This window comes from Oncorhynchus masou, chromosome 24 (assembly GCF_036934945.1).
Source record: "Oncorhynchus masou masou isolate Uvic2021 chromosome 24, UVic_Omas_1.1, whole genome shotgun sequence".
In the NCBI taxonomy this organism is placed as follows: Eukaryota; Metazoa; Chordata; class Actinopteri; order Salmoniformes; family Salmonidae; genus Oncorhynchus; species Oncorhynchus masou.
In genome coordinates, this window is record NC_088235.1 from 81,999,165 (window position 1) to 82,017,814 (window position 18,650).

General features: G+C 44.6%; 1 protein-coding gene across 1 annotated transcript; it reads right to left on the minus strand.

Annotated features, from left to right (window-relative positions):
- Positions 1 to 769: 769 nt before the first annotated feature.
- Positions 770 to 18,575, minus strand: LOC135512810 (ubiquitin-conjugating enzyme E2 R2-like). Its single transcript, XM_064935213.1, has 5 exons — positions 17,945 to 18,575; positions 7,175 to 7,261; positions 6,838 to 6,935; positions 3,668 to 3,802; positions 770 to 3,451 (listed from the first exon to the last, which is right to left on the minus strand). Exons 1-5 carry the CDS (start codon positions 18,125 to 18,127, stop codon positions 3,229 to 3,231), a joined length of 726 nt encoding a protein of 241 aa, XP_064791285.1. The 5' UTR covers positions 18,128 to 18,575; the 3' UTR covers positions 770 to 3,228.
- Between the last annotated feature and the right edge of the window lie 75 nt (positions 18,576 to 18,650).

Below are 18,650 nucleotides of genomic sequence, written 5' to 3' on the forward strand. Positions count from 1 at the left end.
AGTGATACGTCCCAAAGTGGCTATAAGAGAACACATAACAGAATAAATAAGGAAGCTATAGTAGTACAGTATGTGTTTTTGTTAAGAATTTAGTTGAGGAACACATCAGGAAATCATTTAGGTCGCCACCACCTCAGCTCTTAGGATGACTGCAGGGTACAAATCTCATCAACTGACCTCTGTCCTCAAAAAAATGGCTAAAACCATTTGGATCAAGACCCTTAGACTGTGATGTTAATCTAAAGTTAAGTGTATTCATTCTCTACATTCAACACTCAGGATAAGAAGAGGAAGTACCGTCTTACCTCAGAGTGATCCCCGAGTCATAGATTCCCAAGGTCTAGAAAGGAACACAAACAGAGAAAGGAACAAATAAAGATGCTATAACAGTACTACTCAGTATGTGCCCCTGGAAGTCAAGGAAAGCATCAGGAAATCCTTTTGGTCTCCACCACCCCAACTGGGTGTCAGGGTGACTGCAGAGTACAGCTCTCATCATCAACTTTCCTTGTTACTTTAACAGAGAGTAATTTTCACTTCTCTTAATTTACATTCAACACCCTGGATAAGAAAACGTGAGTCGAGGGAGAACAGTCTTACCTCAGGTACATCCCCGCAGTATCTATAAAGAGAACACAAAACAAATGTATTTAATGAATAATTGCGAGCTAAGAATCATATTCAATGAAAATATATTACCCCATAAAGTCTTTTATAATATCTATTAGAATATATCCATTCACTCCTGCTATAAGAAACAGCTCAAACCTCTAAGAAAGATCTTTATTTTGGTTTTAAATAAAAAATAAACAAGAAAAAATAAAACAAGTGATCGTCAAAATATCCAGATTGTATACAGTCTTTGAAGCAGAGGTGATAGGTTGGGGGGGGACAGTTGTCCACACACAGTGAGAGGCTGTGGTGAGATTCACTTTGATGTGAAAAAGTTTGTGGTTTTGTTTTCCTTACTAACATCGGTGGTCCCTCGGCGATGCGACGACCAAAAAGAAAGTCTGCATGAATGGGAAGGAAGGTAGCACATTGGGAGGAAACACACAGTAGATGATGAAAATGGCAACTTCACAAAATGAAATCCCACAATCCAAATTCCTTAAAACAAAATGGGGGTTGTTCACGAAACACAACAGCCATATGTAGAATGTAAAAACAGTTAAGAATTCCTGATTAGATTGATGTACACATGCTTTATACTCAAGATGTTAACACAAAGAGTACATTTTTCCCCCAGTAAATCACCTATTGTCCTCTATTGGAAAAATACAGTAGAATACCTAAATGTTTCTGAATTGAAAAAATATAAAATGGTGGTAAATGTACTACTAAATCTAATGAATAACCCCCATGATATGGTGTTTAAAACAAAAGGTCAAGAATCAGATCACTAAGTACATGTAAGGGGAAAAAACAGTTGCGCTCACCTTACTCATTTTGAAGTAGAAGACTACATCAAAAGAAGCCCACTCAACTTAGTTATAACGGAGTATATGGGAATCAAGTGTCTTCCTACAGCCCTATACCGAGCCGGACACTGGCGTGCTAGTGGGATGGCTGTATGATCTAAAACTCAACATCCCTAGCATTCTTACGATGGGAAATGCCCTTCTCTCAAACGTCCTATCAAATAGTCAAGGCGTAACAATGAATGAGCATTTACACACTACTGAAGCAACACAAACGTGGGGTTGTGTTAAATACTGTTAAATAGTTTGTATTTAATGTGTCAAATCCTTTGTGATGGAGCCACTTCCGTTGCGAACACTTCTACAGACATATGTTTGGTAAAGTGACTGAGGAGTTTAAGCAAATCAGCTAATTCAAAATCGCTTATGTGCAAGACATCACTGTTACAGACTTGCCATAGGGACTGATGTTGAGTTAATGCAAACATTTTCTCGTAGCAAAGCATTCCTGCACTACATTTGAATAAAATAATGACCCACCACCCAAACATGCATATACACACATTGAGACAATTATTCCTCAACTCCCATCTTTAAGTGATCAGTGGTGAGGAATTCCACGAGGTAGTGATCAGAGTTAGGAGCTGCCCCCCCCCCAGCTCAGATCACTGCCTTTCTGTACTTGCCTACGGAGCAGCAAGAGGAAGTGCCCCTCCCTACCTTCAGGCTATACTCAAACCCTACACCTCTGTTTTTTTGGCCCTCCCACCCCTATAGTCAAAGCTCTTCTCTGTCCTGGACCCCAATGGTGGAACCCGCTTCCCTTTGAAGCTTTGACAGCAGAGTCCCTGCCCATACTCCTCACCCCAACAATATATATAAAACAAATGGGTGTCTAGCACAGACTTGGCTACTTTGAGGAAAATGTACTTACTATGACTGAGATGTGGTGGTGCCACCTAGCTATCTTAAGATGAATGCACTAACTAAGTCACAGGTAGCCTAGTGGTTAGAGCATTGGACTAGTAACCGAAAGGTTGCAAGACCAAATCCTCGAGCTGACAAGGTAAAAATCTGTCATTCTGCCCCTGAACAAGGCAGTTAACCCAATGTTCCTAGGCCGTCATTGTAAATAAGAATGTGTTCTAAACGGACTTGCCTAGTTAAATAAAACAGTGGATAATAGTGTCTGCTAAATGACTAAAATGTATGAGGTCCCCAAAAGAGTACACCAGCATCAGAACATCAACTGTCTGCAATACGCCCTTATCATTACAAACCACCAATTCATACAGTAAAACTAGACTCTGGAGCTAGGTAGACAGTGGCAGACAGTTGTGAGCAACCCCAGACCAAATAGTGAAATGTCAGGGGTCCCCTTAACCTCAGAAAGCTTCATGTGACAGGCAGGCTGGCCGGCATCACAAGGCTGTCAACCAGGTGAGAGGTCACCAAGTTCAGATGAACACTACTATCTCAGGCCTCTCTCTCCACACTTCCTCGGTGTCTGGATACACACTCTACAGGAGACAGAGCCCTTACCCAAAACTTTAAAAAGCAAGCGGTCATTGAGAGCAAACCATGGGAATCATTTGTAGAGCTAGCATTAGCTCTAACACTCCACAGACAGGAAAATAAAAACACCAGAAACAAAATGGACAAACTAAATCTGTAGCTTTCTTTCAAAATGCATCTGGGTTTAGCGTACAGGTGTGGCTGCACTGCTGTGGGGGGGGTTGGAATATGAGTTCAGTTTAAGGGGGTGGTGACAGGGGAGAGGAAGGGGTAGTGAGGCGATGGTGGGTCGTCAGGACTCCTCGGTTCCCGAGTCATCTTCGTCGTAGCAGCAGTCCTCGTCATCATCCTCATCTTCGTCCTCCAGTTCCTCGTCGTCATAGTAATCGTCGTAGAAGAGGTTGGAGCCCTCATCGGGGGGCGGGGCGCGGGTGCGGACGCAATACTCTGCCAGGGTTGTGGGCACCTTCACACCGTCGCGCTCAGCGTCTGCTTTGGTGGCATGGACCTGCTTCCTGTTAGAGACAAGGAAGGGACATGGTGAGGGCTGGATAACAGGGACATCCGTCAACTGTGGAGGTGGTAAAGGGTGTACCTGATGGTTTGCGTATACTCTCTGTTCTCACACTCAATGTGTCTGCCTACATAATGATCGTGTCGCTCTCTCTGTGCCTGGCCTTGCTCTTTGTGTGCCATATGATGCATCTGTGTGTGCGCGTGTGTGTGCCCACCTGATGATCTCTGCGTACTCTCTGTCCTTGCCCTTGCTGTCTCTCCACTTGCGGTACATGACGGAGGCGTCCACGTTGGCTGGGGAGAAGGTGTTGGGCTCGTTGAGCAGAGAGATCACACTCAGCAGAATCGTCCTAAGAGGGAGAGTGAAGGAAAGAGGGAGAGAGAGACCGTGAAGGAACAGAAAGAGCAAGAGAGATGGAAATGAGTCAACACCAGGGTTAGAGGCAAAGCAGCCAATCAGCTAAGTCAATTTGCTCCTGTGTGGCTAATTGAAATCAGACTGTTCTGACAGCAGCTAATCTGATACACTGATGGATGGACACAAGACACTATTGTTTGTTGTAGGGGTGTGAATATTGAAACAACTTTTAGAACAAAATCCTTACCTGAAAAAACATTCACACAGTGCAGTTATCACATAACTACTAACAGGTTCTGATCATCATCATAAAGTGCCATTGAAATGTAACAAACACCTAATGCAACAACGCTGTAGCGTTAGTAGGAGGAGAGAAGTATCTTAAATGATTTGCCACGGATATAAAGTGCTCCGCACATCAACGTCATTGGATGAATGGCGGATGAATGGCAGAGCGAGACAGGGAATCGACAGCAGCGAAGTATTGTATGACAATACTGAGAAGTGAAATGAGAAGGAGGTGAGGTGAGCTACAGTGGCAGTACATGTGCAATGCTTAACCATCTGAAAGGGAGGCACCGTGACCCAACCCGTTGCTGGCAGCCTTGCGATAAAGGACGGAGTGAAAATATCACACTGCTGATTACAGTTGATATGCAGCCATTGTCAATGGTAGAGGACGTCGGCGTCACGGTCATGACTGCATATCTAGAACAAGACGCCATGTCAAATAACAGTGAGGGCCTGGATGGAGAAATTATTGTTCTGCAAGTACAAATCGCGAGCTCTCAAACACCATGCGTGGCATTAACAACTGATTGTTGGACATCTATGAACATGCGGTCATACATCACTGCAACAAGCCATAACCATTGATGAGAAGTGGGACATGAAGTCCCATGTACTGACAACGGAGGTCAAGGAGGAAAGGGACAGCAGAGAACCTAAAACAGCATTGTTGAGTGGGAGACAACAGTGAGGTGAGCGCCATCTGGTAAATAACCAGGACTGCAGTAGATTGAACTGCATTGTACCCTAGCAGTCATACGCAGGACAATATTTGAATTTGTAATTTATTTTATAAATAGGTTTTTTAAATGGCCGTTTAAACATTATGAACAATTGTATGTTTGTCAAATCCTTAAGTTTGTTGTCGTGCTCAGGGGAAGCCTACACCTGGCTAATAAACAAAAGAAGACAAGTCCACTGATGGTGTCCGGTGGCGTAGCCTAGGCAAATGTCACCTCAGAACCGAACATGGCGGAGACGAAGGTAGCAACGGCTGAATGAAGACGGAGGCAGCGAGTCAAAACTTGTGATATGACTGTACACAGCATTCTCGCTCCACTCCAACTTTTTCCACACCCGTGGTCTCTCGGTCTCTGGGCAAAGACACGTGAGGCTACTGTAGTTGCCGCGCTGCCGAGGAGACCCAATGTACAAATTATATATCCGGCTGTGTGTGTGACAGTGTGTCTGTGTGTGGTAGTAAACTCAGGAAAAAAAGAAAGAAAAAACGTCCTCTGGTGTGGCCACCAGCTGCATTAAGTACTGCAGTGCATCTCCTCCTCATGGACTGGACCTAGATTTGCCAGTTCTTTCTGTGAGATGTTACCCCACTCTTGCTGTGAGATGTTACCCCACCAAGGCACCTGCAAGTTCCCAGACATTTCTTGGTGGGGGTGGGGAAATGGCCTAACCTATCCTCCGATCCAACAGGTTCCAAACGTGCTCAACGGGATTGAGATCCGGGCTCGTCGCTGGCCATGGCAGAACACTGACATTCCTGTCTTGCAGGAAATCAGCCATACTGCTCATTCTGCATTCTGTGCGTGACGGCATTGTCATGCCAAGATGAGCCTGCAGGAAGGGTAACACGAAGGAGGAGGATGTCTTCCCTGCAAAGTACAGCATTGAGATTGCCTGCAATGACAACCAGCTCAGCCCGATGATGCTGTGACACACCGTCCCAGACCATGATGGACCCTCCACAAACTGATCCTGCTCCAGAGTACAGGCCTCGGTGTAACACTCATTCCTTCGACGATAACCGCAAATCCGACAATCACCCCTGGTGAGACAAAACCGCGACACGTCAGTAAAGAGCACGTTTTGCCAGTCCTGTCTGGTCCAGCGATGGTGGGTTTGTGCCCATAAGTGACATTGTTGCCGGTGATGTCTGGTGAGGACCTGCCTTACAACAGGCCTCCACCCCTCAGTCCAGCCTCTCTCAGCCTATTGCGGACAGTCTGAGCACTGATGGAGCGATAGTGCGTTCCTGGTGTAACTCGGGCAGATGTTGTTGCCATCCTGTGATGTTCGGCTGTACCGATCCTGTGCAGGTGTTGCTGCATGTGGTTTGCCACTGTGAGGGTGATCAGCTGTCAGTCCTCTCTCCCTGTAGCGCTGTCTTAGGCATCTCGGGACGGATATTGCAATTTATTGCCCTGGCCACATCTGCAGTCCTCATGCCTCCTTGCAGCATGCCTAAGGCACATTCACGCAGATGAGCAGGGACCCTGGGCATCTTTCTTTTGGTGTTTTTCAGAATCAGTAGAAAGGCTTCTTTTTAGTGTCCTACGTTTTCATAACTGTGACCTTAATTGCCTACCGTCTGTAAGCTGTTAGTGTAGTAACGACCGTTCCACAGCTGCATGTTCATGAATTGTTTATGTTTCATTGAACAAGCATGTTTAAACCCTTAACAACGAAGATCTGTGAAGTTACTTGGATTTTTCCAAATTATTTTTGGAATACAGGGTCCTGAAAAAGGTCCGTTTCTTTTTTTGCTGAGTTTGTGTGTGTGACAGTGTGTCTGTGTGTAGTAGTAGTAGTTGTAGTAGTATTATTATGTGTGAGTGAGTAATAAAAAAACATGGAAACAAGTAAACGGAATGAAATCAAAGGTGTAAAAAATAAGTGTTTGATAAATTCCACATTGTTACTAACAGTCAAACACATTTCAAAGATGAGGTAAAGCAGTGAAGTGAGAGAATGATCAGTGAGGGAGAGAGAGCTGCTCTGTACCTGACGTTTTGCGTGGGGTTCCATCTCTCAGAAGCCAGTTCTCCACTCTGGGGGTCGTCCACAGGGGGGTGCAAGATGGAGATGCACACATCCCCATTCTACAGAAACACTTGCACACTTCAGTTACCAGCAATACATACACCATCTATAAAACACACTACCTAGGCCATAGCCAAATGATATGACAGCAGCGAAGAATTAAAACGTTCTAATAGAAGATAACCAATCAAAGCAATCAAGAGAAAAAGGGACATTGGACTATTATGAAGGGGACCCGTCCCCCTTCAAAAAAAAAGTGGTGATTGTGTAACAATGACAGTGTTGTGCTGTCTCTTACCTCATAGATGTTGGGGTGCCACATCTTGGTGAGGAAGCGGAAGGCCGGAGGAGAGTAAGGATAGTCGATGGGGAACTTGATCCGAGCCTGAGAGAAGAGGGGGAAGTGCACACCAATTAGTGATGCAAGAGGTAGAGGCCAGTTGAATAAGGTGTAAGGAAATACCTCTGGTCAAATGCCTTGTCATGGCTACTTTATTTAGGCCCGTCTTAGCTTGGTACCAGATCAGTATGTGCTTCAGCCAACTCCCTTATGTAGTCATGCCGTAGACACTAGAGTGGCAGCGAGGGCTACCCTTCTACTTACAGTACACACCTACAGTACACACCTACTTACAGTAGGACACACCTACTCATTCAAGGGTTTGTCTTTCTATTTACTATTTTCTACATTGTAGAATAATAGCGAAGACATCAAAACTATGAAATAACACAAATGGAATCATGTAGTAACCAAAAAAGCATTTATATCAAAATATATTTTATATTCTTCAAAAGTAGCCACCCTTTGTCTTGATGACAGCTTTGTACACTCTTGGCATTCAACCAGCTTCACCTGGAATGCATTTCCAACAGTCTTGAAGGAGTTCCCAGATATTTTGAGCACTTGTTGGCTGCTTTTCCTTCACTCTGCGGTCCAACTCATCCCAAATCATCTCAATTTGGTTGAGGTCAGGGGGATTGTGGTCATCTGATGGAGCACTCCATCACTATTTCTTGGTCAAATAGCCCTTACACAGCCTGGAGGAGTGTTGGGTCATTGTCATGTTGAAAAACAAAATGACAGTCCCACTAAGCCCAAACCAGATGTGATGGCATATCGCATATTGTGCCTTGAATTCTAAATGAAATCACTGACAGGGTCACCAGCAAAGCACCCCCACACCTCCATGAACCAAACATAAGGAGATCATCTGTTCACATACTCTACATGTCAAAGACAACGATTGGAACCAAAAATCTCAAATTTGGACTAGTCAGATCAAAAGGACAGATTTCCACCGGTCTAATGTCCATTGCTCGTGTTTCTTGGCCCAAGCAAATCTATTATTTATATTGGTGTCCTTTTGTAGTGGTTTCTTTGCAGCAATTCGACCATGAAGGCCTGATTCACGCAGTCTCCTCTGAACAGCTGATGTTGAGATGTCTGTTACTTGAACTCTGTGAAGCATTTCCTTGGGCTGCAATTTCTGAGGCTGGTAACTCTAATGAACTTATCCTCTGCAGCAAAGGTAACTGTTGGTCTTCCTTTCCTGTGGCGGTCCTCATGAGATTTTAGCGCTGGATGATTTTTCCGACTGCACTTGAAGAAACGTTCAAAGTTCTTGAATTTTTCCGGATTGATGGACCTTCATGTCTTGAAAGTAATGATGGACTGTCATTTCTCTTTGCTTATTTGAGCGGCCATAATATGGACTTGTTCTTTTACCAAATAGGGCAATCTTCTGTATACCACCCCGAACTTGTCACAACACAACTGATTGGCTCAAACGCATTAAGGAAAGAAACTCCAAAAATGTACTTGTGCCTTCCTACATCTGTTAATTGAAATGCATTCCAGGTGACTACCTCATGAAGCTAGTTGAGAGAATGCAAAGCTGTCATCAAGCCAAAAGGGTGGCTACTTGAAGAATCTCAAATATATTTTGATTTGTTTAACACTTTTTTGGTTACTACATGATTTCATATGTGCTATTTCATAGTTTTGACATCACTACTATTCCACAATGTAGAAAATAGCACAAAAAGAAAAACCCTGGAATGAGTAGGTGTCCAAACTTTTGACTGGTACTGTATGTCATTGAGAACGGATCTCTCACAATGATAACCAGCTTAATAAAAACAGGCAAATAGGCCTCGTTAGAGTTCCAATTTTTTTTTTTTTTTTTTTTTTTTTTACAGCGGACCGACTGACGGATATGGAATCCCCTGGTTAATTGACTCCAGAGCTTGGTGCTTTAACAGCAAACAGACAGGCTGAAAAGCTGAGGATATTGTATCCTCTTTTCTAAATGTAATCCAAAACTGATGTGTGGTAATACTGTGTCCACGCTTTATTAAGAAGTAAGGATCATCTAGCCAACACAACATTAAATACAGATGGTGGTTTTGAAGTGAACCAGACTGCTGTGTAAATTCAATCATAGATGGTGAACAGCACAAGCCTAACTAATGAGTGTGTAACTGGATACACCAGGCCTTCTGTGGTATTGTTCTGTATAGTGGGTACAGGCTGAGTGAAAAGCCCATGGTGATTGTGTTGTGTGTTTGGTAGGCATTGTTGGGGTTGTCCCCCAGCTCTCATCACCACAGACAAGCCACCACTCACCATCCCCCCAGTAGACCCCCTACTCAGCTGACACACACACACACACACACAAACTAATGACAAAGGCAGGCACATACACCACACAGTCTGCTAATCCTCCCCCTCTGCCACCCCCTGCCCACACTCGCTGATTCGGCACAGTCAGCTGGTGCTCCCCATGCTGAGCCAAATGCCACGAGGGGGCTGGGTGGGGGCTGGGTGTGTGTGTGTGTTGGGGAGGGTGGGAACATGTACTGGGGGGGGGACGTTGTGCACAAACTCCATACAAGCCTATGGCTTCCCTAACATTACACTTTTACTTAGGCCTAATGCTGATTGCATTGTACGAGTCAGAAGTGACGAGTAAATTGAACAGGAAGACATGTCCATACAACAACAAGTCCAGAGTGGAAACCCTGGCAGGCCGAATAGAATCCTGTTTGCTTTTAAAGTCTGGCGCCATGCCTCCGAACTGGCTCGGGTCCAGAATGACTGGGGTTCACGCCAACACTCCACATACAAACAGCGAGAGAGAGACCGGCAACAACAGCCTTGCAGCTTACATACCAGCCTAGCTCCAGCAGTTCAGTGAGGACCAGTGTTAATGCAGAGCTCTGTAAGGTGAGTGCAATATTCAAGCAATCGGCTTATTAAAAGGGGGTACTGCATTTCATCACGTGCCTTATAGGAGGGCCTATAACATTTTCTCTGCCCACATAGAGCCACAACATAAATCTCAATAATAATTTAAATTCATGTAAAAAAAAAAATAGCTTCTAAACAGAGGCACAACATCGCAAGACTTCCGGTAACACTTGCGAAACAGACCAAGCAGGCCAGGCCAGGGTTTGAGAAGTGAAAAAGCATTCTGTAGTTGTTCATTTTCTTAAAATCTAAAAGCCACAACCTAGATTCGAGCCAATGTCTAAAGTAGTTAAACATGTTATTACACCAACCTCGTGAAAGTGACAAATTGACAACTTTGAATAAGTTCAAAACAACTTTAAGAGTGCCTTTGATTTGGACGGCCTGCACATGCTCAGCACGGCGCGAGACGACCATTAGAACCGATGACATGTTTCTGCACACGAGCTTAGCTAGCCAACGTCGCCATGACGTCACCTAGAAGTGTGATTGGGGATTTCTATTGGAGAAGCAGTTTTACCCGATCTTCATATTGTACAGTCTGTCTTAGATCATACTCTGCCCAAAATAGCCTACTTGATCATATGAATGGAACAAAGAGACACACCCAACCAACATAACTCAGGGCTTTATTTATTTGCATGAGTTAAATAAAACATAGAAAATGGCTGATCCAGGCTTGGTTAGAAAGAGAGAAAGATAAGGGAAACAGGAAAAGGAGGGAGGAAGGGTGTGTCCTCCACAGAGAGCACCGACTTGGCACTGTCACCCTGCATGCCACTCACACAGCCCATGGCAGGCAGGCTGCACTCACAGGCAGGGAGGGAGGGAACTTTCCATGGCAGCAGAGAGAGCTGAATCCCCTGAATTGCCTGCAAAACTGACACCAAGCCTAGCGAGAGAGCAACACGCACACAAAGAGAGAAATAGAGAGAGGGAGGGCAGTGGAGTGACTGGGCTTAAAACGTTGGCCTTGCTCATTCCCTCTGCTGCACCATGCCTACCTCATCAAGAGCATCCCAAGGAGGAGTCAAACAGAGGCTCAGAATAGGGACATTTGCTCCGTTTCTCTCCCCAAATCTGAACGCTACACACACTCCCTCTCTTCCTCTATAAATATCCCCTCCATGCCTGCGAGGCATGACTGTCTCTCATATCACATAGCCATGCCACACAGTGGCACACCCTAGCCCGTAGTCCCAGAACAGAGCTCCTCAGTGCACACCCAGCCTCTCCTGGCTGCTCAGCTCCATGTCTCTTTGAAGTGAGGCTCTCCCGAGAGCCCTGTGGAAACAAGCAGCAACTGCTTTTAAGTATCACCCAGTAACAGGTACAGAACTGGGAGGACGTGTTGCTGCTTCAGTTAGCCAGGCAGGAGGAGGAGCGGCTGGCACAGGGAAAGCAAGAATATTTAGAGCAGAACTGCTTGGCTCAGCATCTACCTAGTAACCTACCAAGCCCATGTTTGTTTGAACATGCTCTCCCCTGCTCTCTTGCCACACTCTCCTTCTTATAGGATTTGAACAGAGTTAAAGTGATGCTCCACAGCTTTGGTATAATTTCAGCCAGTAGTTTTGAAAGTAGTGCTCACGAGGCAAAATGGTTCCTGAAAATTGTGCACAATGGTTTAATACATCATCCGTTTCGTATGACACATACGATTTGTATGATAGGTTTCGAATTCCATTTATAAATGCTTAGGATCCTGGACTGCATCTTGAAGAGTTTCCGTGGTTAAAACGTGAAACGGTTTAAAACAGTTAACCTTGACACTGAAGCAAGGCAGTGGATTAAATTTGCCCCCGCAGGTGAAGATGCAAATGGCAATGAAGAACAGATACATTTTCAACTCTTAAAAGCTCGGTCTTGGACGGTGACCTAAACACTTGGATGACAAAGCCAGTCAGGAAGAACAAACACACCTTGTTGAGGGAGGTTGGAATCAGGGCAAAGTAAACCAGGTTAGCTAAAGCAACCTAACAGAACTAATCATTATGTTCCTCCCAACACACCACCTTCCCCTGTCTGCAGACCCCCCTTCTACCAGTCCCCAGGTGCTCTCTCGCTCTCCTATTCTCCCTCAGACCCGCTCTCCTGGCTGCTCAGTGTGAATGAAAAGGAAAGTGTCCTTGAGAACAGCAGTGCACTGTGCACACACATACATTCTAGTCTACAACACGTGTATGATACGAGGTGCTGTAGATTATCCTGCCCAGACCCAACAGCGTCCTGCCTCATTAACAAAACCTTTTCAGTGCGGTGAAGGAGGAGGAGTAAGAGGAGGAAAAGTATGGGCACAGGCAGAGTACACTACACCAGAACCACTGTCAAGACTGAACGGCAGTCCACTTCACAAACACAATTTGCCTAATCAGAATCTGCCAACAAACTTGACGGGATGAGGAGGGCATGCCAAAACACAGACCTTTAGTATTAGAAGACAAGAATGCACAAATCTTCTACTGTTAGGCTCACTGAGAAATGAGTGAACTAAATGTGCTGTGGACCAAGGCACCAAGAATGATTAACCTTTTCTGATACAAAGCATTACTGGTAGGTCTAATTCCCATGGAAGTAGGCTAAATTAGTGATTTATCCATGTAGGAGAGACATTGGATTTGCAAGTGCATTTCATTCAACCTGATTCAGTCCAGCAATATCTGGAAATATGCTAAACTAGTCCAATGTTGGCCTATTTCTGAAAAAGGAAAAGCTGAAACAGACTGCCTATCAAATGGGGCCCTGTTCTCTTATCCCAGGCTAGGAACATGTAAGCACATGATCATGATGAGGCTGACCATTGGAAGGTGTACTGTCTAACTCTACCTCTACATGGGGCCCCATTCACTTCATGGCATGCTCGCTTTTCACAAGGCCCCCAGGGGACCAGCGTGTGAGCAGGGCCAGGAGTGGCACTGCCTCGCTCTACCTTTATCTCTCTCACTCCTACTCCCAGCTCTTATTTCTGTGTGACAGAGCCAGGCAGCCAGAGAAGGAAACATGACTCCAGCATTCATTTTGAAATACACCATTAAAACATTGGATGGAAATCTACAAATAAATGGCTTTCTCGAAGGGTTGGGGTTTGCATTTCTCAACCACACCAAGTGTGGTTCCCGTCACACTCATCAGTGCTGACATTCCACTAACCCTAGGCTCTTAACACTATCGTAGGCTTAAGCTTACTTCTAAGATATTTTCTAGCTAGTGTAATTCGTGGCAGAAATCTCACGCTTCAACGTGTAGATGACCTCATGGTTGAGGAAGTGTATGGACGATGCCACTCAAAAAGGAAGTAGCAGAGCTAGAGCAATCCCTCTTGTCATGACAGCCTTTGAACTCCAAGCAAAACATCATGCACTTCTCAAAGCAGAAATGCTCTTGTTGTTAAAAGGAAAAAAAAAGGGGACAGTCTTTGGCCTACTCTGCTTGAGGGATGTGTTGTTGACTATGTGAGTGAAGGGTTGGCTGGCTGGCTGTCGTAGTGGAAGGTTGCCAGGGACAGCTAAGCTAATGGGATTGCTGTCGTGTTAATGAAGGGTTGGGGAAGACAATGTAGTCCCCAAGAAGAAGAGAGAATATGAAGATGGCGGTGACAGTGATTATGTAGAAAATTCTGCATCTTGATGGGCAGTGCAGATCTCCCCTGAGCTTCCAGCCCAGGCAGTGGTCATTCTGCTCTACGTCCCTGCCAGGACAAATTCTCTGGCCAGGTGACTTGGCTCCTCTTGTCCCTGTCCCAGGGTCACACCAGGACCAGGCTGCAGTGCTGCTGCCACCTGTCACTCTACACCAGGCTGCAGGCCCTACCACGGCTGCGAACAACTTACATTTTAGTTGTCACATGCGCCGAATACAACAGGTGTAGGTAGACCTTACCGTGAAATGCTTACGTACAATCCCTTAACCTACAATGCAGTTAAAAAAAGAGTTAAAATATTTACTAAATAAAGTTGAAAAAAAGTTTACAATAACGAGGCTATATGCAGGGGGTACCGGTACCAAGTCAAAGTACAGGTTAGTCGAGGTAAAATATAGGTAGGGGTAAAGTGACTACGCATAGATAATAAATGGGGGAGGGGGGGGGGGAAATCTATGCAAATAGCCCGGGTAGCCATTTGATTAACTGTTCAGTAGTCTTATGGCTTGGGTGTAGAAGCTGTTAAGGAGCCTTACGGACCTAGATTTGGCGCTCCGATACCGCTTGCTGTACGGTAGTAGAGAAAACAGTCTATGACTAGGGTGGCTGGAGTCTGACACCGCCTGGTATAGTGGTCCTGGATGGCAGAAAGCTTGGCACCAGTGATGTACTGGGACGTAAGCACTACCCTCTGTAGCGCCTTGCGGTCGGATACCGAACAGTTGCCATACCAGGTGGTGATGCAACGAGTCAGGATGCTCTTGATTGTGCAGCTGTAGAACTCTTTTAGGATCTGAGAACCCATGCCTTATCTTTCAGTCTACTGAAGTGGAATAGGCATTGTAGTGCACACTTCACAACTGTCTTGGTGTGTTTGGACCATGGTAGTTTGTTGGTGACGCTCCACTAAAGACCCGTTGATGAGAATGGGGGTGTGCTCGTTCCACCTTTTCCTGAGTCCACGATCATCTCCTTTGTCATGATCACGTTGAGGGAGAGGTTGTTGTCATGGCACCACACTGTCAGGCCTCTGACCTCCTCCTAATAGGCTGTCTCATTGTTGTCGGTGATCAGGCCTACCACCGTTGTCGTCTGCAAACTTAATGACGGTGTTGGTGTCGTGCTTGGCCACACAGTTGTGGGTGAACAGGGAGTACAGGAGGGGACTAAGCATGCATCCCTGATGGGCCCCCCATGTTGAGGATTAGCGTGGCAGATATGTCGTTGCCTACCCTTATTATCTGGGGGCGGCCCATCAGGAAGTCCAGGATCCAGTTGCAGAGGGAGGTGTTTAGTACCAGGGTCCTTAGCTTCGTGATGAGCACCTTAAAAGTGGCAGCTATACCCTTTAGCTCAGTGCAGATGTTGCCTGTAATCCATGGCTTCTGGTTGGGGTATGTACGTACGGTCACTGTGGGGCTGACGTCATCGATGCAGTTATTGATGAAGCCGGTGACTGATGTGGTGTACACCTCAATGCCATCGGATGAACCCCGGAACATATTCCAGTCTGTGCTACTAAAACAGTCTTGTAGCTTAGCATCTGTGTAATCTGACCACTTCCATAGAGTGAGTCACTGGTTCTTCCTACTTTAGTTTTTGCTTGTACGCAGGAATTAGGAGGATAGATATTATGGTCAGATTTGCCAAATGGAGGGTGAGAGAGAGGTTTGTGCAGGTCTCTGTGTGGGGTAAAGGTGGTCTAGAGTTTTTTCCACAAGGTAGTTGTGTGATCCAGCAAAGAGTGTTTGGCCATGGCAAATATATAAATGAAGACAGAACTTGGCTGAATATCTACACATTGGCAATGAATGAGAAGAATTCCAACCCTAATAATGTCAAGTGCGTTGAGTTGCCCATTTGGAAAAGTCGTATAGGTTAATTCCACTTTTATTACTGTATTTTAGTTTCAGTTTGCCAATCTAGCATTAATATTTTGTTTGGTGACACGTGTACAGTCAGAGGAGTTGCACCCTGATGCCAACATGCTGCTCTGGGTTTGAATAGGCCTACGTCCAGTGGTGGAAAAAGTACCCAATTGTCATACGTAAAATATACATAAATAGAAAATGACTCAAGTAAATGTGTAAGTCATCCAATAAAATCCTACTTGGTTAAAGCATTTGGTTTTAAATATACTTAAGCATATATATATATATACACACACACACATCATTTTAAATTCCTTATATTAAGCAAACCAGACAGCACCATTTTCATTTACAGATAGCCAGGGGCACACTCCCAACATTATTTACAAACAAAGCATGTGTTTAGTGAGTCCGCCATTTAAGTACTTTACACCACTGCCTACGTCACGGTTTGACTCAGACTCTTTTCAATAAATATGCACAAGCAGCATGTCACAGAGGGTTTGTCTAACCTGTGTAGAAAGGGAGGGTCTTCGTCAGAATGTGGAAACGGTTTCCTCTAACGTCTCCAACAAACCAATGAGTCACAGGTCTGCTGTGTATTTCAGTCAAGCATTGCATTGCTGGCCCAACAATTCAATCTCGTACACAGCACTCACAATACACATGTTCCTATAAATCTCTGTTCCTACCCACAATACACATGTTCCTATCCAGCACAGCTCAAGCTTAGCCTACTGTGCTACCCAGAAAAGACTGGAAGCAGGTATCTGAATAAAAAGAGTTAGATTAGTGTTTCCAATGACATAAACCAATTAGTAGGCCACCCGATTCCAACGTTGGTAGTTTCATTGATAAACAGAAAAGAAAACACTGCACTGATGCTCATGCTCCCATGGATGCCTGATGAAGACGTAAGGGTCTAAATGGTGTTCTAAATAAATTTCACCTGGGAGCATGAGCAGCAGTGTGCAGTATTGTCTGTATTCAATGAGTTGGCCTATAACTCCAGCACCTGTGGAAAGTACCTGGATGTGCGGCTGTTCTTCAGCTTTAGTTTCATTGATACTCTTGCATCAACCTTGGATTTGATTAATAAATGAAGATAAAATGTGTGTTCTATTGGGTGATTACAACAATCAAATATCAATGACAAACAATACATACTGACACTAGGCTATAATACTGGGTGCTTAGAGTCAATTTGGAACAAGTTGGACAATGCTATCTGCTGCAATTGCTTAGCTATGAAAACAAAGGAAGTGGGTTTAGTTCAACGTATTATAGGAACCAGTGGAGGCTGCTGAGGGGAGGACGGCTCATTAACGGCTGGAACGGAGTGGAAACCATGTGTTTGATGTACTTGAAACCATTATACTAATTTCACCCCAGCATTACGAGCCCGTCCTGTCCAATTAAGGTGCCACCAACCTACAATACATTAGAAATTAGGTCTACTTAATTGGTATTTATCATTATCAGCACCTGTATATCAATAACATGTGTTACCTTTCAAGCCACCACAGAAAGTAAATGTGGCTTTGGATGTGATACATTGTCATAGTGTAACAAACATGCATTTGGCAATGATTGACAACATTTAAATTCCAAGAAGAAAGAAGTCCTATTACGTTATTGGGAGGTCTTTTGGGTTAAAACATGGACATACATTGACAAACAGGACCAATCTATGAACAATAAAGCAATGGCAACATACAGACTTAACAAAACGAACAGCGCTGTTAATTCTGCCTGACTGGCCACAGTGATATCATTTGGCAATGTTTATTTCTTCAAATTATCTGTTAACATCATAACATGTTTTGTTGGTTGTCAGATGTAGATCAGCAGCACAGGAGGCTGCTGAGGGTAGGACGGCTCATAACTCTGGAATGGTATTAACTCATTGAAACCATGTGTTTGACATCATTCCCAATCCAGCCATTACTATGAGCCCATCCTCCCCAGTTAAGGTCCCACCAGCCACCTGTGTTCACTGGTCAACTCAGCAAACTAGGCCAGGTTCGAGGTTGTCTGACAGTTTTCAATAGTTAGGTACTTCAAACAAAGGTGACAAAATATTGCACAATTGCTACCTCAGTAACATTTACAGAAGTAATACTGTCACGGTATCTACAGTAGACATTAACTTCTAGTTTGGGACAAGAGTGAACACTGACCAGGCACATAAATAATCAGTCTGGTGACCCAAGCACATTCGTGCGATGACTAGCGACAAAAACACTGCGAGAGTAAGTGATTTGATAGCTAGCGATCTTGTTAAATATTCAGCAATTGAATACTCACCTTAAAATAACCTCCCTCATAGTGAGTATTTGGGGGTCCAAATATAGCAACTTCCCAGTTGTACAAGTCCGATTCGTCCACTAAAGTTATCCTGAACCCTTCAACTGGCTCCTCTTGAAGACTTTTCATTTCTAGCATGAGTGCTTTTTGGGAACTGGCTACATGATGTCCATGCTGAGCCATATTCCGCGACGATCTGTTTAAAATACCTATCTAGAGCTTTTTATATCAAATGTAGCTAGCTAGCTACTTAAATCACCCTCCCAGAAACAGTTTGATTGTTCACTCGTTTCCCTACAAAGTCTCAACAATTCTCCGCTGTTATTACGTTCGGTTCTCTTCCACTGTGATCGAACAAACCCATAAATCTCTCGCTTACAACCAACCCAACGCTAGCTTGCTAGCATTTCTCGCGAATCTGTTGTTGATCTTCCCCTGAAGGGCAACGGAACGCTTCCTAATTGACTCAAAGCCAGATTTGAGCAACGGAAATGTTTATAGTCAAAGCAAACTAGAAATCACAAACCAATGAACGACTGTCCGAGAGCGTAGGGAAAGATCTCCCCTCCTACTGCAGCTGCTTCACCGTGTCGCAACTGAAGTCGCTAAAGCTGGTCCCACAAAGCTTGATGCCATGAGCAATGAAATGCTAGCAATGCTTTCTGGGAATCGAAGTTAAACAGGACACATAGCCTCCAAAAATAAA